At 36.7% G+C, this 22,500-nt stretch overlaps 1 protein-coding gene and 1 long non-coding RNA gene across 19 annotated transcripts in view; one reads left to right on the top strand and one right to left on the bottom strand.

Annotated features, from left to right (window-relative positions):
• The window catches only part of LOC143032368 (uncharacterized), an 867,199-nt gene extending 846,637 nt beyond the window's left edge, over positions 1-20,562 (top strand). For all 18 annotated transcript variants that reach the window (XM_076197020.1, XM_076197011.1, XM_076197005.1 and 15 more), the window contains 2 exons: positions 16,141-16,596; positions 17,102-20,562. In XM_076197020.1, the coding sequence (XP_076053135.1) occupies positions 16,141-16,596; positions 17,102-17,901 (1,256 nt within the window). In that variant the 3' untranslated portion in view covers positions 17,902-20,562. The remainder of the gene's footprint in view (positions 1-16,140; positions 16,597-17,101) is intronic.
• LOC143032370 (uncharacterized) overlaps positions 1-22,500 on the bottom strand; it is a 134,980-nt gene that overhangs the window by 50,553 nt on the left and 61,927 nt on the right. The window lies entirely within an intron of this gene.

The following is a 22,500-nucleotide window of genomic DNA, read 5'->3' as shown; positions in this document are numbered from 1 at the left end:
GTTGGAGAAACTTACAATTTCATAAGATCAGTGAAAGTGGCCTTTGACTACATGGATGAGGAAATGGTAAAGAAGATACTAGTTGCACTGGTAAGACCAAAATTAGAATATACAGTGTCACTATGGACACCTAGTACCAAAAGAACAAAAAAAAAAAAAAAAAAAAAAAAAAAAAGAGCAATGACAAAAATGGGACCAACACTTTGTAAGTTGACATACGAACAAAGATTGGACAAACTAAACTTATCAACTCTGTAACAAAGAAGAGAAAGAGGCAATTTGATAACCATCTACATAATTATGAAAGGGATGGAAATCCTTCATAGGGACAGAAGAAATACAAGAGGACACGAGAAGAAACTTAAGAAAGACAGTTACAGAAGAGATCTGAAAAAAAAAAAAAAAAAACAGCTTTCCACACTGGGTGAAAAATAGAATAGACAAGCAGGGAAAAGGAGTCATGATATTGACCAAAAAGGGTCTAAATGTGACAAAGATTATTGAAGGCCAAGGCAATGTAGAATTAATTATGATCAAAATTGTAAACAAAAAGATGAAAAGCAGAAAATTTGTAGCAGTGTATGTGCCACCAAAAACACATGCATGGTCGGATAGCGAACATTCTTAATTACTGGAAGACACAATGAATGTGCTAAACGAGTTACTGAGAGTGGAAACATAGTAATCACTAGTGATTTTAATGCAAAAGATATAATCTGGGAAGAAATGATATTAAAAGGGGGAGATGAACTTTGGAGCAACATTCTACTGGATATAACCATCGAATACACCCTAGCACAATGGGTTAAGGAAAATACTAGATATAGAAACAATGAGGAACCATCAAAACTAGACTTGATACTAACTTCTGAACCAGATAGTGTGAACAAAATGGAGTATAAAACACCAATTGGAAAGGGTGACCATATACTAAGAGAGTTTGAATTAAAAGAACAGAACAATGTAGGTAGGAATGATAAACATAGAGAAGGAAGATTAATGTGCAACAAAACAGATTTTGTAAAACTAAGAAAAAATTTCCAAAACACATACATACATACATATACCAAAGGCTTTTTCCCCCTTACAAGGGAGGTAGCAAAAAACAAAGGCATAAAAACCATTCCCACCCATTCCATCCCTAATACACTCCACTCCCTTCCACTCTCTACCCTCCCTCTTATCTTGCCACCTCCTGGATGACAGATCCATGCATCTTGTCGACTGCCCTGGGTCAGAAGCAGTGTCACAAGACACAGCGCATCCACAGCAAGGCTGCTTCATTAACTTGGAGACACCCTCTCTCCATCCCCCCATGCAGAAATAGAGAAGACAGGGAGAAATCACTTCATGAAATAGTGAAATTGTGTGAAGGCGATAAAGAATATATAGATGACACAGAGATGGCAGAAGTTATGATCAGACATTTCAGGTCTGTCTTTACGATTGAGAGCTCACAATTTTGGGAAGATGACAACAAGAAAGGTCACCCATAATGAAAGAAATAAAGGTAACACAAAAAGAAATAAGAGACCAAATAAAAAACCTAAATGTCAGGAAATCGCATGGACTGGATGGAATTGCAAATTGGATACTGAAAGAGTGTATAGACGAACTGACAGATAATAGAATTCTCACTCAAAGAAGGAAAGGTACCGCAAGATTGGAAAGATGCAAACATAGTACCAATATATAAAGGAGGAAATAGGGAAGACCCTACAAACTTCAGACTCGTATCCCTTACAAGCACAGTAGCAAAAATATGCAAAAAAGTCACCAGAAACAAATGGACCAAACACTTGGAAGAAAATAAAATAGTAAACCCTAAATAATTTGGTTTTAGAAGAGGAAGATCGTGCACCACAAACCTAATCTGCTTTTACTCGAGATTAATTGAAATAACACAAGAAAGAGATGGCTGGGCAGACTGTTCTTGGATTTGCAGAAGGGATTCAACAAAGCACCACATAAAAAATTAATAAGAAAAATTGAAATAATAGGAGGAATACAAGGTATGCTGCTGGAATAGATGAAGGATTTCTTAACTGGGAGAAAAATAAGAGTGGTACTTGGAGACAAAAATTTGAACTGGGAAGATGTGACAAGTGGTGTCCCGCAAGGCTCTGTATTGGCTGCATTAATGTTTGCTATTTATATAAATGATATGGATGAGGGAGTAAATTGTTCCATGAACTTCTTTGTTGACAATGCCAAATTACTAAAGAAAGTAAGAACAGAAGATTGCAGATTGCTGCAAGAAGACCTAAACAAAATATGGGAATGGAGTTAGAGATGTGAGATGACCTTCAACATTAAAAAATGTAGCATAATGGAATTTGGAAAAAGCAAAAACAGTATTGAGTAAATATAAAATTGGAAACAAAGAAGTCAAAAAAGTCGATTCAGAAAGGGACCTGGGAGTAATCATTATGAAAGGGTTGGAAATTCTCAATAGAGACAACTTGTTAAAGTGGGACATATATATATATATATATATATATATATATATATATATGCACACACACATGACTTGATGGCATGGTTGGTAGAGTTCCCAGCTATCACTACAGCAGTCTGGGTTTGAATCCCACCTAGGGCTGAAATAATTTCAGTATCACTGCTCTGCAAGTCATTACCCCAACTCTTGTGGGTGGGGAGTTTGGTGTGTGTATGTGTGTGTTTGTGTAAGGTCATAGCATTACTCATAGATCAGTCATGAGCTCTGAGCTCTCTTCCAGAAGGGAAATAGCTGTTGATCGTGAGTCCAACACATGATCCAAGACCATAGTGAATCACACACACACGATCATTGAATTGATGGCGAAGATTGGAACTCTGGAAAAAATGCAATTTATGTGGATTTCAAAGATGAGGGAGTACCTGTGTTGTATTAGTAGGGAAGGGGAAAGCTCGTGATGTAGTGGGAAAGTGAAGGAAAAGAAGAGGAGAGATTATTGAGGGAAATGGAAGAAAATGAGGAAGGGGACAAACAGGCCCTGGGCATCAAAAGGAATATAAACAAGAGATATGCAGAGGACACAGGTGAAGTCAAAGAAAGACATAAAGGCATTGAAATTAGAAATATACATAAAAGCAGCACAAAAGAAAGTGGAGATAATTATTTCTATGGATTTAATGAGGGAGGAGATGACAATCTCCCCAATTAGCAAGTCTAGAGGAAAAACTAACAAAAATGAACAAATCATGGGAGGTTAAGTTTAGCCAACTTGCACTGATAACACAAAGTGTTAATAAATTGGAAGAACTAAAGAAGGAGAACCAAAACCTAAATAAATAGAATTAAAAAGACAGTAAAAAGAAGTAAAGGATGAGAATGAGGAATTAAAGAGTAATAATAAAGAGAATAAAGAGTCCATAGCAAAAGAAGTGGTTGGAAAAAGGTTCAGGAGAATAGCAAAATTGAATTTAGAGATATAGTGAAACAACAGATGAACACAGGACACAGTTATCAAAGTGATGAGAAGGAGAATATAGTAAGAGACTTAGCAGATAAAAAGAAATGTATAATTATATTAGGAATGGAAGAGAAACATAATCCAAATAGGACTACAAGAGTAAGAGATGAGAAAGAAAGAGTGAACAAGGTACTAAAAATATTTCAAGAAGGTGAACAGGAAATAGGGAAAGAAATTGAAGAAATATTTAGACTGGGGAAATACAGTATAGACAAGACCAGACCAATTAAAGTAATATTCAGGTCACAAACAACAGCAAAGGATGTCTTATCAAAAACAGGAAAACTGGCAAAAAGTTATCAGTACAAACAGGTATGGATAAAAAGAGAGATGAATAAAGAGGAAAGAGAGGAAGAGAAGACAAAAAGAATTGAAGCTAAGGAAAAAAAAAGAACAGAACTGAGTCAGACAAATAAAAATTCTATTGGATAGTGGATATGAAAGTGAGGAAATGGCTCATAGGAGAGAAAAACAGAAGGGAAATAGAAAACAGGATAGAGGTAACAGAAAATTAAAAGTGTCCTTCACAAATATAGATGGATTAAGAACAGGCTTGAATGAACTGAATGATTACCTGATGGAAAAGGAACCTGACATAATGGGAATTGTGGAGACAAAATTGAAAGGTCCATTACCACCCAACATTGTAGGGCATGGTGTATATAATTATTGGGTTAGAAACAGAAGTAAAACAAGGTGGTGGAGTTATGTTCCTAAGAAGGATATAAATGTGAGGAATGTTACATATTGAAAGAATAGAATAGAAATAGAGGACAGGGACATGAAGAGCAGGAAGTTTGTGGTAATTTATGTGCCTCCTAAAACTGCTTTGTGGGAAGAGAGAGAACAAAAGAATATGTTAGAAGACACAAGGATAACACTAAATAAGATAATGGAAGATGGAGAAAGAATATTTATAATGGGTGACTTTAATTGTAAAGAAATCTGCTGGGAAGAGATGACAGTGAAGGGTGGAGATGACCTATGGGGAAATATACTACTTGATATGATTATAGAACAAAGACACAATGGATACAAGAGAATACTAGTTATAAAAATGTATATATATATATGTGTGTGTGTATATATATATATATATATAGATATATTGGAAGAAAGTGCACACTGGGCTCATGATTTCAAGTTTATTCCTACATTTCAAACCCTGTCCGGGGTTCATCTTCAGGGTAATACAGTGGTAGCAATAGGAAATCTATATAAAAGGAGTCTCCCTCATACATTGGGTTACCATACCTGTTCTCTCTTCTCCCACACCTGCCATATATCTCTCTCACACAATCTCTTCTACCATATTTCTTTCTTAATCTCTCTCCTACCCGCCAAATATCTCTGTTCACCTCCCCCTGCCATACCTCACTCTCTTCCCCCTATCTCCCACTTTTTCATTCATTAACTGTGTATATGGACATCTAAAAGTATTATTTCAATGAACACCAAATGAGCTACCAAACTTTGAAATTGATAAATGAAAAATCCTCAAATGTCGCCTATGCCTGTGCACACAGGAGAGCAACGTGTATACAGTCTCACAAATGTTGCTCAGACATGACAAGGTTACTTTTCAGAAGTGAGGTGATAGCATCCATAGTATACAGATGTATTAGTTATCTACATCAACAATAGTACAATAAGTTCTGTTAATGTAGATGTTATAAAAAGTTTAGTTTTCATAACTGCAATTTTTGTGACAAAAATGCTGAACAAAGGTAATTTTTACTGAATATCATATTCTAATATCTGTATTTCATCTCTTAGTTCACTTACCAATCTTTATTTTAAACATGGTGAACAATTCAAATGGATATATTTAATGTATTATACATGTAACTATACAGTTTAATTTTACATTGTAGTGACTGTAGGGGTATATTCAATATGCATCTTCACACACTGAACAAGTTGAATTGTAATTCTGCATGACAATTGAATGACCTCAATACAAATCCAACCACTGCAGGAATCAATTACATTATTTAGGCTACTTAGTCTGGTCCAACTTTCAAGGCAAGGACATTACTTGTCTGAGTCAGTTATATACATACACACACACATATATATATATATATATATATATATATATATACACCAATGACTATTTCCCCCTTGCAAGGGAGGAGCCAAAGAAAGAAAGCCATATATTCCACTCCTACCCATTTCATCCCTACATACTCCACTCCCATTCAACCCCTTCTCTCCCTCTTAAATATGCATCTGTAATACACACACACACGCAGATATGAAGACGGGACACCACGAGCATAGCTCCCCTTCCCATGAAATACAACTAGGTAAATACACACACACACACACATATATATATATATATATAGTGTGTGTGTGTTTATATATGTGTGTCTTTCCATACTACATATGTACTTTTTTCATAATATCTCCATGCAAGGCTAGGTATTTCTATGCACCATTTTAACAAAAATTGTATACATTTTTAAATAGTGAGACAAACTTTCATCATTCTATATGAATAAATTACTTTATATTTTCAACCTAATTTTCTCATTTCTAATATATGTTTTTATGACAGAATTTCCATCTGCTTTCACATAAAGAATGTCAATGTAGACAATATTTTATCTTTTGAGTGTGCAAAATATGCAGAATTTTTATGTCAAAATATTGTATATCAAATGTATTAGAAAATATAAATCTGATTAGTAAGTTGAAATAAGTATTGTATATAATCTTGTACTACCATATCATTATATATTGCATTATTATAACTAAGAAATTTATCTAAATATATAGAAATATCTTTGACTTTGATATTCAATATAACAGTACCATACCCATAATATACCCAATTACTAACTAAGTAATGATGAAGAAGATAGTGCTTGATAATCTTGTTATAAACATGTGTATTTACCTAGTTGTACCTAGTTGTATTTTACGGGAAGGGGAGCTATGCTCGTGGTGTCCCGTCTTCATATTTCATTTTATCTAAACTATTTTTAAATTCATGTATTGTTTTTGTATTTACCTAGTTGTATTTTACGGAAAGGGGAGCTATGCTCGTGGTGTCCCGTCTTCATATCTCATTTTATCTAAACTATTTTTAAATTCATGTGTTGTTTTTGCACACACCACTTTCTCATCTAACTTGTTCCAACTGTCTATTACTCTGTGAGGAAAGCTGTTCTTTTTCACATCTCTTCTATAGCTGTCTTTCTTGATTTTCTTTCCGTGCCCTCTTGTATTTCTATCATCCCATTTTATCAGATTCTCTCTATCAATAATTTCTATGCCTTTCATGATTCTGTAAATAGCTATCAAATCTCCTCTCTTCTTTGCGCTAGTGTCTGTAGTTCAAGTTTTGCTAGTCTCTCTTCATATGATAGTTTTGAGAGTGTTGGTGCCAATTTTGTAATTGCTCTTTGTATTCTTTCAAGTTTTGTTATACATTTTTCTGTACTTGGTGACCACATCGTTGCAGGATATTCCAATTTTGGTCTTATCAGAGTGATTAGAATTTTCTTTTATCATTTCTTCATCCAGGTATGTAAATGCCACTTTAATTGTTCTTATTAAATTATAAGTTTCTCCAAAAATCTTGTTTATATGTTTCTCAGGTGACATATTATTCATAACAATGACTCCCAGGTCCTTCTCATTTTCTACTTTTTTTATTCCTTCTTCTCCCAATTTATATGATCCTGTTATTCTGTTTTTGCTTTTTCCAAATTCCATTATACTACACTTTTTAGTGTTGAACTCCATCTCCCACTTCCTACTCCATTCCCATACTTTATTTAGATCACTCTGTAGTGACTCACAATCTTCTTCCGTGTTCACTTTTTTTAATAGTTTTGCATCATCTGCATATAACTTTCAATTTCTTCATCCATATCATTAATATATTGATGTACTTTTGCCATTTGTTTTCTTGTCTCTTTTCCATTTCTTCCAAGCTTTGTCTCTATTATCCTTAGCTTCACTACAACTTTTGTGCCAGCTTTTTATGTATGTTCTTTCCATTTTTGTTGTGGTACATATTTATTCACTCCCTCATTATAAATTTCTTTTAGCATGTTCCATTTTTCTTCCATCCCTGTTTCTTCATTTAGGAATTTTTCCCAGTTTGCGTTACGAAAGAATATTTTGAGTTTCTCAAAATTTGTTTAGTTGTACATTAGTCTTCCTATTCTATGTTTATCATTTTTGCTTTGATCCATTTGTTCTTTCAATTCCAATTCTATTAGTACGTGGTCACTCCTGCCTATTGGAGTTTTGTAATCAATTTTATTGACAGTCTCAGGCTCTGTTGTAAGTATTAAGTTTAATTTTGTAGGTTCTTCACTACCTCTATATCTAATATTTTCTCTAATCCACTGGGTCATTGTGTATTTAATGGTCAAGTCAAGCAGTTTTGGTCTCCGTCCTACAGAATGGACATAAATTCACTAGAATCAGTACAGAGAAGAATGACCAAAATGATACATGGACTCGGAAATTTGCCTTACGAAGAGAGGCTTAGGCACCTAAACTTACACTCTCTGGAAAGGCGCAGAGTGCAGGGTTATCTAATAGAAGTGTTCAAGTGGATCAAAGGCTATAACAAGGGAGATGCAAACAAGGTCATCATAATAAAACAACAGGGCAGGACTCGCAGTAATGGGTATAAACTGGACAAATTTAGATTTAAGAAGGAAATAGGCAAGAATTGGTTCACTAATAGGGTGGTCAATGAATGGAATAAACTTAGTAACCATGTAGTAAGCGCTGAAACTATCAGTTGTTTTAAAAAACGATTAGACAACTCTATGGATGGGGACGACAGGTGGTGATGGATACGGAGCTGCCTAGTGTAGGCCTTATGGTCTCTTTCAGTCTCCTTTATTCTTATTGCCCCAGGGTTCCTCTCCTCCCTTTACTGTCATTTCTTCCCAACATATTTCTTTTGAATTAAAGTCACCCATAATTACTGTATTTCCTGTCTTTCAGTATATTAGTTAATTCATATTTTGTGTCTAATAATTTGGAATGATCACTTTCTGTACAGGATTGTGTTTTGGAGGGCACATACACCACTACAAATTTTCTACTCTTCATATGTTTGCTTTCAACTTGTATCATAATTGATTCTACATTATTTCTTCCTTCAGTTGTTTTTGTTACATTTAAATCTTTATTGGTCAAAATTAAATCTCCGCCACCCTGTTTATCCTTTCTATTCTTTGTCCAGCAGTTGTATACCCATTGTCCCACTGTGTGGGGAGGTAGAGTATACTTTAATTTAGTTTCCACTGTTCCCATTATGTCTGTTTTTTCTAAGGCCAGGTGGTAATCGCTTAATTCATTCATTCCTGAAATTATTCCGTTTATATTAGTATAAGCTATTTTTAATTTCCTTTCTCCTTAGCTTTTTCTGTCTTTGTTTTCATTTTCCTTATATACCATTTTCTCAGCCTCAGATCCATCACTCTCCAAAAAACTCGTTCTTTTCAGTTTCAGTTCTTTTTTCATTCTTTTCGTTTGCTTCGTTCCTAAGTTCTTTTTCTTCCTCACTCATTTCTTTTTTTATCCATATATTTTTGTAATGTTCACTATTAGCTAATTTCGTTGTTCTGGATAGTATTTCCTCTGCAGTTGTTTGAGATCTAAGCTTTATTTTCAGTGGCCTGTATTGTTTTTCTTTAGAGTATCTGCCCATTCTATGGGTTTTCTCGATTTCCTGGTCCCAGCCTAATTCATCTGTTTGTAATTCTTTCAGAATCTTCTTAGCGATCTTTTTCTTTTCCTTTTCCCTCTGATATCTGGGCACATCATGCTTCTCTTTAATGCCATAGATTAAGATGCATCTTTTTTTGTCTACTGTGTCCCTAAGTTACCTTTCTCTTTGATTACTTGGATCACTGTTTCCTTGGTATTTTCTTTGACTTGTTGCTCCATTATTTTCTTTAGGGATATTTCTTGACTTTCCTGTTCAATTTTCCACTGCTTCTTTATTTCTTGTAAGTCATTTTCTTTTATTTTTTCTTCCACCTTTTCAGTCACTTCTTTCATTTGGTTTTTTATTTCCCTTTTCAAGGCCTCATTCCTATTTGTGTCTTCGCTTTTTAACCTTTCATTTTCTCCCTTTAATTGCTTTAATTCCTTTTTTAACTCATCTATCTCCCTATTATTCTCCTCATTGGCTTTCCTTAGCATGGATACTTCTTTGTACATTATTTTGTACTCACTTTTGAGCTCTAATAATTCATCCAAAATGTCATTAAAATCTCTATTTCTCACTATATTTCTATACCTTGGTTCTCTATCCATTTCTAATCCTCTCTGCATAATATTTCCTTCCCTTTCAAACCCCAAAAATAAACTTCTTTCAAACCTTTGGTATTCCCTTGGTGTCTGTGCGAGGCAGGTCCTTTTCTTAACACCGAGTGGAGTCTCAATTCTACTTTCTTCCAGGCTTCTCATGGTTGTCTCTTGGTGTTTCCATTTTAATGAAAAAAGGGATGGAGATACAAAGACGAATTACATTTTGGTCACACCGAGTTAATAGCTATACTTCACCGTATATGTAAACAACTAGGTCCAGTTTTCAATCATTTCCAATCGTTCGCTTGTGTCTCGCTAGCTAGCTGCGTGTGTGTGTGTGTGTGTGTGTATATATATATATACATAAATACACACACACATATATATATATATTTTTGTATATACATTATATATAACTGTAGAAGTGAGGGAAATACTTAATCTACTAGGATCACTGGATATGACAAAAGCTTAAGGACCTAACAGGTTCTGAATGGAAACTCAAAAAAATGCAGGGAACAATTATCATACAAGATCCAGTTTTATTATATGTTCATTGAATGAAGGCATAATGTCTCTTGATTGGAAAAGGGCAAATGTGGTACCAATTCACAAAGGTGGAAGTAAGGAGACACACCACTGAATTAGAGGCCAGTACCACTGACTGGCACAATAGTGAAATCATGTGAAAGGTCTGTAAAAGACTGATAGACCAAATATCTTGAAGAAATGAAAATACTGACAGACAGTCAGTTTGGCTTCAGATCTGAAAGGCCATGTGTATCAAAACTTTTAAGCTTTTATCCAAGAGTGATTCATGTGCTGCAAGAGAGAGAGAGGTGGGTGGACTTAGTGTATCTCAACCTAGAGAAGTCTTTTGATAAAGTACCTCAGTTGAATTATGGGGAAATTGAAACATGTTTGAGGACTGAGTGGCAAACTACTTGAATAGATGAGCAATTTTATGAGGACAGTAGTAAAGGATAAGATAGCAGGATGGAGAACAGTAACCAGTGGATTTTCACAAGGTTCAGTGCTTGCAACAACAATGTTTTCTTGTCTAAGTCAATTATGTGATGGAAGATACGACAGGCTATGCCATAATGTTTGCAGCTGATGCAAAAATCATGAGAAGAATGAAAAATGAGGAGCATAGACTATTGCAAATGCAAAGTACTGGATGGGCCATAACAGCAAAAGAGCATCCTCAAACTATTCCTTGGGAAGAGAACCCATTACAAAAGCAAAAGAGGAGAAAAATTTGGGACTGTTGATAAAAGACAACTTGTAACCTGACAGACATATCAATAGGATTGTGGGAGAGATATACAGACTGCTGCAGAAGATTAAAGTCATGTTTCACTATATGGATGAAGAGATGATGGAAAAACTCATTGAAACCCTGAACTACCCAAGACTAGAATATGTCAGTGGTTTGGTTCCTTCACAGAGTAAAATATATAAGAAAGATCAAGATTATACATTAAGAGGTCATGAGAACAAATTAAGAGAGACTATATGCCTAAGTGCCACCCCAGGGCAAAGTTCTCAATGACAAATCATCACTTCCCACCTTTACCACCCCTTACTGCCTATTTTAGCTATTGACTTGCAAAATAATTAAGCAGATTTAAATCTTCATATTTAAGTCTCTGTTGCAGAAAGGATAAAGGAAAATATTTCATATTTTGTTGATTCTAAAACAGAAATTACTGATTACGGTAAAATATTCAGGGCTTCTTAGACCTCTATTTTATTATCATTATTTTATCAGCCTTGTAGGCAGGAAGTCCTGGCTAGAATTGCCACTACCCTAAAAGCGCTGCCCCCATGTAAAGGTCCTGTATAGATGCATAAATATTTGTAATATTTTAGGTGATATAGCCCAAGCTGGAACAATATATGAATTAATATTTAGATATAATAATCTAAAATTAAGGATATAGACCGAGTTGGACCTATTCATGGGTTTGAGACTCAGTGTTACTTACTACTACTACAACAAATACTACTACTGTTACTACTATTACAACAAGCCAGAGACAGAAACTGTCTTAAAATAATACAACTTAGACAACAGTCCAAAGTTTTTTTCCCTGAGAGTAGTATGTGAAGGACTGAGGATTGTTGCTAGCTAATGTGAGGCTGTGTGTTTCAAGTCTGTGAAATTCTAGGCAGCAGTTATCATTAGTATTGTTATATTTCCACATATGTGTTGAATTATCTTTCAATATGGATTACATTTGTTTTTCTTTTATCCAACCACAGACCTTGTTCAACACTTCTTTATTTTTGTTGAATGCATACATATACCAAAGGCTTCCCCTTATAAAGGAAGTAGCCAAAAAACAAAGGCATAAAAACCACTCCCACCCATTCCATTCTTAACATACTCCACTCCCCTCCACCCTCTTCCCTCCCCTATTTCAGCATCTCCTGGATGATGGGTCATCCCTGCATCTCGCCCACTGCCCTGTTGAATGCAACAGCAGAAAATTATGCCAGCAGCATAGTATTCAAATATCTACAACTTACCACCTACACCTCACATGTCCATACAATATGAGAGTGATTGATGTGCTATAAGAGAGGGAATACCTTTTAGAAAGTATCCCACAGTTGTCTTATTTGGAAACTAGAGCATATTAGGACTAAATAGTAAACTACTTGAATAGATGAAAAATTTCCTGAAGAGTGACATTAGGACAGTGCTAAAAACCAAGATATCAGGATGAAGTGCGGTGACCAGTGGAGTCTCTCAAGCTTCAGTGCTAGCGCCCATAACATTTCATATCTATGTTAATGGCATGATGGAATGCACAACAAGCTATAGTAATTTGTTTGCAGATGATGCAAAGATTATGAGATGAGTGAAGAATGAGGACTATCAGCTGTTGCAAAAAGATCTAGACATTATGTCTAAACAGAAATGTTGTTGCACATTTGTAAATAACACACAAGAAACCCACAGCTGAAGAAAATAAACTTTGAATAAAAGAAGACTCTATATATCAGCTACAGATACAGAGAAAAGAGAGGGAATGTGGACTGATGGCATTACTCAGATGTGGGGTAAGATGGGGTGGCCGGGGAGGGGGAGGGTAGGAAGAGGGTGAGGTGGAGGGGGGTTGTAAGCTTCAGACAAGCCTACTAACCGTCACTAGAGAAATAATGTCAGGAGTCCACTGCCCTTTAGAAATAGTTTTCTCCTGAAACTGCAGTGGAACTTGAACACTAATCTGTCCTTACCCCAGTCAAAAGAATGATTCTTATTTTTGGCATGAAGAAGCAGTCAAATTTTTCTGCCCATAACTGATCTATGTTCTGCCAATCTAGTGTTCAAATCTCTCCTGGTTTGACCCAAGTACACCAAATCACAATCTTGGCAGGGCAAACAATAAATACCAGGTGACTATACAAGAACTGAAGGAAGTAGTCACCTGGCATTTATTGTTTGCCCTGCCAAGATTGTGATTTGGTGTAATTGGGTCTAGCCAGGAGAGACTTGAACACTAGATTGCCAGAACATAAAAAATCAATTAGGTATGGGCAGGAAAATAAGAATCATTCTTTTGGCTAGGGTAAGGCCAGATTAATGTTCAAATCCCACTGTGGTTTCAGGAGGAAAATAGTTGAATCAGCTTTAATTGAGAAGTGCCCCAACATTAATATTTCTAAAGGGCAGTGGACTCCTGACATTATTTCCTGAGTGGTGGTTAGTAGGCTTGTCTGAAGCTTACAACCCCCATCCACCCCATCCTCCTCCCCCTCCCCTGCCACCCCATCTTACCCCGCGTCTCAGTAACACTATCAGTCCACATTCCCTCTCTTTTCTCTATATCTGTAGCTTATAAGTCCCAATTGTCCACTGTCTTATGTACTTTCCTGAAGAGAGGTATAGTTGGTAGCCAAAATACAGAATCTTCTTTTATTCCAAGTTTATTTTCTCTGACTGTGGGTTTATTGTGTGTTATCTAGCCATTATATTTACCAGGAACTTAGAATAGAGAATTCATTTCAATACCAAAGAATGCAAATATTAGACATGGGCAATAGTTCAAAATGACTATCAACTAGCCCGTAGGGAGATCTGACAGTTATGAGAAGGATTTGCGAATGTTCATAAAATACAACCTGTCACCTAGCTGACATATTAGCAAGATTATGGGAGAGAGTATTGATATAGTTTTTCACTTCATGTATCAGTTGTATCATCTCTACACAGAGTGAAAGATACAAAGGACAGCAACCAGATATTTTCCCAGCCAGGCAGATAAGCCATACAAGGAGAGAAATTAGGTATGCCAACATTGAAAGATCAAAGAGAAACCTGGGGCAATGGATTAATTAGATGGTTCTTTATCTTTTCCTATTACTCCTATCTGCAAGACAATATAGCCTAAGCTGAAATCATTAATGAATTTGAATTTAAGTATGATAATTAGAGAATGAGGATATAGTCCAAGTTGGAACTGTACATGAATTTGAAACCAGTTCTGATAATTGGGGTACTGCTCTCTTTCTAAATACTGCACTTAGATAAATACAATTAAGTAAAATGCATACTGTATATGCTGGGATCACAAACCAAGCACTCCAAGACCAACCACTAAACTCCATATTCAGCCAAACTACCCCAGACTTTAACCTAACAAGAAATTCTTCCCACATCAAGCACTGGCATATATTTACCTTTTGCTTAAGCATTTATTTTCTTGCATCTTCTTACCTACATTTTCCCCTGATTTTTATTCTTGTATCTAATTTTCTACCACTTTTCTTCTTTCCTCTGGCTTCTCCATGATTTTTATTTAGTTGCCTGCTCAGTACTACTTCAAGTTTCATGACCACAATCACATCTATTCTTCATTCTCACACTTATAGTACTTTCGCTACTTTCAGTTCATGTACATAGAGATTATTTAGATTACTCGACAAAAATCCGTTTCTTCATCTGCCCTCCCTCTTTAATTTATTGTCCTTTCTGATGTCACTGCCATTTTAGGTATATTTCATTGCATGTTAATTCTTTTCCTGACACTTTTCCTTGATCTATCTAACGTCCTTGGATTGCTTTTCCTTTGTCAAATTTCCCCTTCACAATCCCTTTGCTTTGAGAAAGGTTTCCTGGTATATTTCCAGTATGATATATATCAGTAATGAGGATTTGCAGTTAATGTTGCTATTTATATTTTTCAATTTGCTAGAAAGTATGATCTTACCACCCAACCAAGTATATACAGAATTACATAAGTATACATTACAGTAACAGAACAAATATTAACAATTAAATCTTTGATTTTGAAAAACTTAATAATCCACATTATTTTGCAATGCATCATAGAATGGTCATTATGAGTTACTTATTACCTATTCAATTGATGGATTCACTAGATTAGATAAAAAAGTAATTCATCAATGTAGAGAATGAAGTCTCATCTATCATCTGTTCACTTTACTGGGATCCCTTTTACTGAAAGTAATAATGCATATCTGTGACAAAATTGTTGGTTCCAAAGTGTATCTAATAATGTAAGGTGATATTAATGGAATATGAAAGGTGTATATTTCACCTTCTGCTACTTTGCAGAGATATTAGTACTGTTTAGCTTATTTTGCTGGATCTTAAAATTGTGAAATCATAATATAGACATGTTTACTTCTTTTAGTAGTAAGTGTATATATAACTGTAGTGTATTTTGTTCTTGTTTTGGCTTAAGCCATTGCTTTTGTATTTGTATGAAAGAGGGACGATTTTGAAGAAGAGCTCAACAAGCTTTTCTCAGAGTGTATATATTTACACATTCTATCTTGTCCATGGTCTACACTCACACTGTTACAGTTCAAAGTCAGTGAAAATTCAATTTCAATTATAAGCCCAATGATTACAGAAAAGAAATATTCTATGCTGTATTGTTTGACATAGGCCATATTTTCTCTTAGCTGAGTGAATTCCAAAGAAAAGCTGTTTTCTCTCCTTTGCTTTAGTTTGCATTCTAGTGGATTTGCTGGGTACAGCAATGTTGTATTTGTATGCTTAGAGGCTGCCTTGCTAGATTTACCTTAGTGTATCTTTTGATCACTAAAAATGGCATTATAAACTGCTTTGATTTCTACCTTGTAGCAAATCATCAAGAGGCCCATGTTTACAGCCACTGGAAGACCATTGGCCTAATGATGGATTTCAAAAAATGGAATGACAGTATTTGGGCTGAAAAAAATAATTGACATAATATTCATTATGAAAAAATAATGTTCACTGCTCTTTGTATAGCTCTCTTTTTAACAAAGAATGAAAACAGTCATTGCATGTTGAGTCTACCTTGTGGTGCAATCTGCCCTTACCTTTCTCTTCATCCTCCCTTGGCAGGAGAGTCAGCTAGAGGAACACCGTCATCAGAGTATCGGCATCTTCTTGAGCAGAGGACCCGACAGACACCAGAACCCACCAAGCTGAGTCAGGGTTCGCTTGCAGGCACCCCAGCCTCTGCCTCCTCTGCCTCTTCCTCCACTGCCACTGCCCCAGCTGTTCCTCCTCCTGATACCAAGCAGGAGATGGCCAAGCCTTCAGCACCTGCTCCAGCTCCTCCACCTTCCTCCTCAGCTACCACTACCACCCCCTCCTTCACCACCTCCCCCTCTAAACCTGAGACCATTCCTGAGGCAAAGAGTGAAACAGAGTCTAAACCTGATTCAATCAAGAGGTCCTCACCAGAGATCAGGGCCAAAGAAGAGCCAAACGTCCCAACGAGTGTTGCCTCCAAACCAACCACAGCTGTAGACACAACTCCAGCACCTCTCCAGGAACCTGCCGCAGTGCACTCAGGTATACTGCCTTGGCTTGGCTCCATAGAGGTGCCTTCTGATCCCCAGTACCTCATAGATGACCTTGATAATTACCCCTCTGACCTGCATGCCTCTAATCACATCAACGGGCTGGAGTACGATGGGGACCACGACTCGCAGGACTCCATTGGCCCTGAGGATAGTGCCAGCTTAGTCAATGTTGAGGTTTGTCAGGCCGCGTCCTCATCCAACTTCGAGGATTTCTCGGCCAACTTTCAGATCAACCCTGTAGCTGAATCTCCTGCTGTCAATGGTATTGGTTCTTTGCACCATGACATGAATATTCCTATCACTGGGTTGGAGTGAATCCTGCCATTAAGTTCTCTGCTAGTTTGACTTTTTTTTCACTTACTGCTGCTGACAGTATCTTTTGTTCTTACAACTTAAGAGCCTTTTTTTCTGCTATTGACTGCACATATAACCATTTACTGCATGCCCATGTTTGTTCAGCATGCCACTAACTGCATGGGTGGTGGTGTCCCCAGGTGCGGCTGACCCTATGACCATGTCCATGTTTGGCACTCTCAACGGCATGAACGGAAAGAGTTCAGGCACTCCATCGCCCACCAAGCCCGAGGTGTCACTTCCCTCTTGCCAACCCAAGAAGGAAGCCCCTGCAGATAGTTGGGCCCCCTCCTCTCATGCCCCAGCCAACACCACTCCAGCCACCACTGCCACCACAGCCACTAGTTCATCATCAGCCCCGAGCCAGGAGTCAGGTGTAGGTGGTCGGTCATTGCCAGGTACTAACCTTAGGTGCCTAGATGACCCTTCTTTTCTTTTTGAGAAGCCCTCAGTCCCCACCACAACATCCACGCCGCCCACAGTTGCCGCCACCACCACATCCACTGCTCCAACCTCCACTAATTCTCCCAAACCTGCAGCCTACAAAGTGTTAGAGGCACCTGTTGAGCCGCCCAAGCCTTCAGGTGGTGGTTACCGTGTTTTAGAAGCTCCTGAAGCCCCGTCTGATATCAAGGATCTTCCAGACCAGTCCCCCACCCGCCCTGAGAACCCTATCAAGCCGTCGCCTTACCGTGTGCTGGAGGCCCCAATAGACCCTCCTGCCCGTCCCAAGGGCTCCCCATATCGTGTACTGGAAGCCCCTGATGCCCCTTACTACCCCCAGGTACAGGCTGTGGGCTCCGCCCCAGAGTCCAAGCCACCGTCCCTTGTCTCGCCTTCTTCAGGCCGGACAGTGACAGATGCGTTGGACAAGGCTCGGACACGCTTTGATTCCTTCTGGGGAGGACCCAAGGACAAGGATCCCCCTGGAAAGGTCTAGGTGCCCAAAGCTAGTAGCCATGTTCCAATTTCATCAAGTGCCCATCAAGATGGAAGCTGTCACCATTAAATTAGCCTTTTATGATTATCATTATCATTATTATTATGAATTATGATATCTTTATGGGTACTGTTTCATCCCAGAGATATGCTTATCATGAGTGAATGTACTTTTTTTTTCTTTTTTTCTTTTTTATTCTGTCGTAATCAGACATCAATGCCGTTAGAGAACTGAGCCATTATGCAACAGCTTCTCCATGCCAGTCAGTCAGTCAGTGAGGCATATCTCGGGAACTAGTTTGTAGATATGAACCCACAGGACCCAGAGGTAGTATAGGGAACCATGCGCTGCCTGTGTCAAGTAAATAAATAATACTTGCTTCATTTTTGTCCATTTCCGCCAGTGATGATGATATTTCTGTCATAAAACATCACATGCCCTTTGGCCATCAGTATTTGTGAATGTGTTTATGTCAACTATGATATTCCTGCCTCCTGCTCTTGCAAGCTTTTAGTTCTCAGACCATGCCTCAGCCTTTGTCAGTCTCAGTGATCTATTTCCTTTGCCTTCTTCCTAGCTTTTTGCATGATTCTGTAATGGAGCTCAGCAACTTTTACTGTCTTTGAACATATTATGGATCTTGCAACAAACTTCTCTCACTCCTCTCTATCAAATCTGCTTTTGTCTCCTAAGTTTGTTCTAAATTTCTCCTTGATTAATGTCCCTTTCAGACCTTTACTCAGTCCAATGATTTATTTTCCTGAGTTCAGCTACATTTGTTGAAACTCCATCATCCAGATCTTCTGCACCACAAACCATCTATTGCCATATCCCTCCCATGCCATGATTTCTATTCATTTCTCTAATTTACAGGCGATAAAGAAAGTGCGGATGTTGTTGTTTAAAGCGTACACTCCTGTGGGTCCGGAAGAAGCACTAACTTGCTACTAGATTAAGGAGTAGATGAGATCCGTTTGTATTATCCATGTGATTGAAAACAAGACTTGAGATTTGAAGAGGTTTCCCCCACCTCTCTGTCTTAGGGATTTGATGTATGTAAGCTTATTATATTGTATTGTTTTTTTTTTTTTTTAAGTTGGAGCAACTGGCAGACACAAACAGACAGACAAATCCTGCAATAGGCAGCATTTACACATACCCAAGTACACTTACCTTCAATATCTTGAGTTTTCTAGGGATGTCTCTAGTCTGACCCATGAGGATTAAACTACTAACTGGGTGGGGGGACTTTTTGGACTTCTAAGGTATTATAATTCACAGATGTGTTGCAGAGATGTAAGGAGCACATGTGAAGGAAATAATTTTACTTTTGTGATTTCCAAGCCTCATGAGGTAGAGAGTAGACATGTAAGAAAGATTTGTATAATATTACTGTAGAGGAATGAAATGACGTCTCAAACTCTTGATTTGCACAATGCATATAGAGGTCCTTTATAGAGTGATATATGAACCATAACCATATATATTCGAAATAAAGGAAACCCCAGCTAGGACAGCTATAATGTATCATATTATAGCTATGGTGACTAGAGGTGAAACCATAGCTGTGATGTTTGAATTATAAATAGAACACATAAAAAAAACCTAGCTATGCTCTGGCAGCTATGTGAATGTACTTATGAGTATGATGTTATCATTAAGTTTAAAGTAATGATTATTTATATTATGTTGTTGTAGAGTACTGTAATATATGTAGAAGCCTTCTGTGGAGCTTGATGAAGGCAGGAAATAAAGGAAATCCCTACCATGTTGGGCTAAAAGGAGAAATAGTATCATATAGTTATATGTTTGACAAAGACTGTTGTATCCCTTTTAAACCTCAAGGGTCAGACTTGCCTGGCGGTTGTAAGCCTTAAGCCTTTCTTCGCCATGTTTCTATTTATATACTGTTAGGATGATGATAATGATTATAGTTATTGTAATTGTGATTACTAATCAATGGATGATAAATCACAGTGATTGCTTGTTATTGATGAATTATACTAAATCCAAAACATCGTTATAAAACCAATTGAAAACAGAATATATGAATTGGCTTTGTAGTCACTAGTTTTTAACACAAAAATTAACTACTATTGACATGTCTCACTACAAAACTAAACTACTTATTACCTATAGTGTGTGGTTCACCAAAGGCCAAAGACAGTGTTAATAACATACAACCTTACTTAATTTTCATTAGAATTGTGATCATTATTATAATTATCACTAACTTTGTTTATGATGTTTGGATGCTAGAGAACTTTGTGGACTGTATTAATGCAACTGAAGACTGCCAACTGTTTCACTGTATAGGGTTTGGAAGGTCATGTTGTTTATATTTTCATGCTAGAACCATAGACACCTGAACCTCCCTTTCCCTTTCCTATCGTTTTCCTTGCTCACCATCTCACCATTCCTATTCTCATCTACAATCCAATGATTTCCATATTCATCTTGATCTCACTATGTTTCTCTGTATATTCCTCAAATTGTTTTAATAATCAAATTGGTTCATAGCAAACTAACTAGTCTTATTTGCAGTACAATGAAATAACTCATAGTTAGGTGAGATGATTCCAAACATAACATTTACTTCTATAAAATTTAGTATTTGTTGAATATCCCAATTAATTTAAAATCTTACCATCATGTAGCTTATCTTGAAATTTGTTTTATTCCATGAAAAACCTAACTCAGTATTTGTACTGTGTGTGTGTATGTATGTGTGTATGTGTGTGTATATGTATGTATGCATGTATATGTATATATATATTTATATATATATATATATATAAAGGGACAACTTACTAGTTTCAATGATGTCTTTCAAATAATCTGATCCATCGCCCATCCTACACTCAGGGGCTCAGGACTGAAACTCCACAATGGCTGGATTTGATTTCATGTGTATTTACCTAGTTGTATTTTACAGGACAAGAGCTATGCTCAGAGTGACCCTGTGTATTTACCTAGTTGTATTGCACGGGAAAGGAGCTATGCTTGTGATGACCCGTCTTTGTATCTTTCAGCATCAAGTATTTTCTTAAAATCTTGAATAGTATTTGCACACACTGTTTCTTTATCTAAGTTATTCCATATATCCAGCACTCTGTGTGGGAAGCTATTCTTTTTCCGATCTCTTCTATAGTTATCCTTTTTGAGTTTCTTTTCATGACCTCTTTTTTTTTCCATTGTCATTTTTTAGTAAATCATTCCTGTCAAGGATTTCCATTCCTTTCATGATTCTAAATATAGTCAGTAGATCACTTCTTTCTCTTCTCTGCTCTAGTGCTGGTAGTTCCAATTTGGATAATCTTTGTTCGTATGTTAATATCGAAAGAGCTGGTGCCAACTTTGTTGTTGCTCTCTGTATTCCTTCTAGTTTCCTTATATTCTTTTTAGTACTGGGTATCCAGTGTCGCTACATATTCCAGTTTTGGTCTAATCAATGTAACTAATATTTTTCTAATCATTTCTTCATCCAAGTAGTCAAATGCCACTTTCATTGACCGTAATAGGTTGTAGGTTTCAGAGACTATTTTGTTTATATGTTTATCTGGTGTCATGTCTTTGCTGATTATTACTCCAAGGTTCCTTTCCGAGTGCACTTTTTTATTTCCTCTTTGCCAATTTTGTAATTTTTTGAAATTCTGTTTTTACTTTTTCCAAACTCCAATATGCTACACTTCTTGATATTGAAGTTCACCTCCCACTTTTGAGTCCATTTCCAGATTTTGTCCAGGTCTGATTGTAATGAATCACAGTCCTCTTCTGTTCTTACTTTCTTTAATATTTTTGCATCATCTGCAAAGAAATTAATATAACATTCAACTCCTTTATCCATGTCATTTATGTATATGGCAAATATGATTGGAGCCACTGACCCTTGTGGAACACCACTTATCATTTCTTCCCATTTTGAATATTTGTGTGTGTGTATTTACCTAGTTGTATTATATGAGAAGGGGAGCTATGTTCATTGTGACCCACCTTTATATCTCACATCAAGTTTTTTCTTAAATTCTTGTATGGTGTTTGCACACACTATTGTTTCATCCAATTTGTTCCAGACATCCACCACTCGGTGTGGAAAGCTATTTTTTTTTTCAGATCTCTTTTAAAACTATCCTTTTTGAATGTGTATTTACCTAGTTGTATTTTACGGGAATGGGAGCTATGCTTGTGGTGTCCCGTCTTCATATCTCATTTTATCTGAACTATTTTTAAATTCATGTATTGTTTTTGCACTCACTACTTTCTCATCTAACTTGTTCCAACTGTCTATTACTCTGTGTAATTACCTAGTTGTATTTTACGGGAACGGGAGCTATGCTCGTGGTGTGTGTGTGTGTGTGTATTTACCTAGTTGTATTATATGGGAAGGGGAGCAACATCTAGTTTGTTCTTAAATTCTTGTGTATGTGTGTGTGCAGGAAGAGATGTTTAGACCTTCTCTTGGGTTTCCATGTTCTGCTTTAGCCTCTCTTTCCCACTCTAACTACAGGACCATCTGATGTTTTAAGCATGAACTGCACAAACACTAGCAGCTGAAAAGATTTGCAGGCTAGAAATTAAATAATCAAGTTTACATATAAA

This window comes from Oratosquilla oratoria, chromosome 13 (assembly GCF_046742065.1).
Source record: "Oratosquilla oratoria isolate Oo_2021 chromosome 13, ASM4674206v1, whole genome shotgun sequence".
NCBI classification, from domain to species: Eukaryota; Metazoa; Arthropoda; class Malacostraca; order Stomatopoda; family Squillidae; genus Oratosquilla; species Oratosquilla oratoria.
This window is presented reverse-complemented; position numbering and strand designations above follow the sequence as displayed.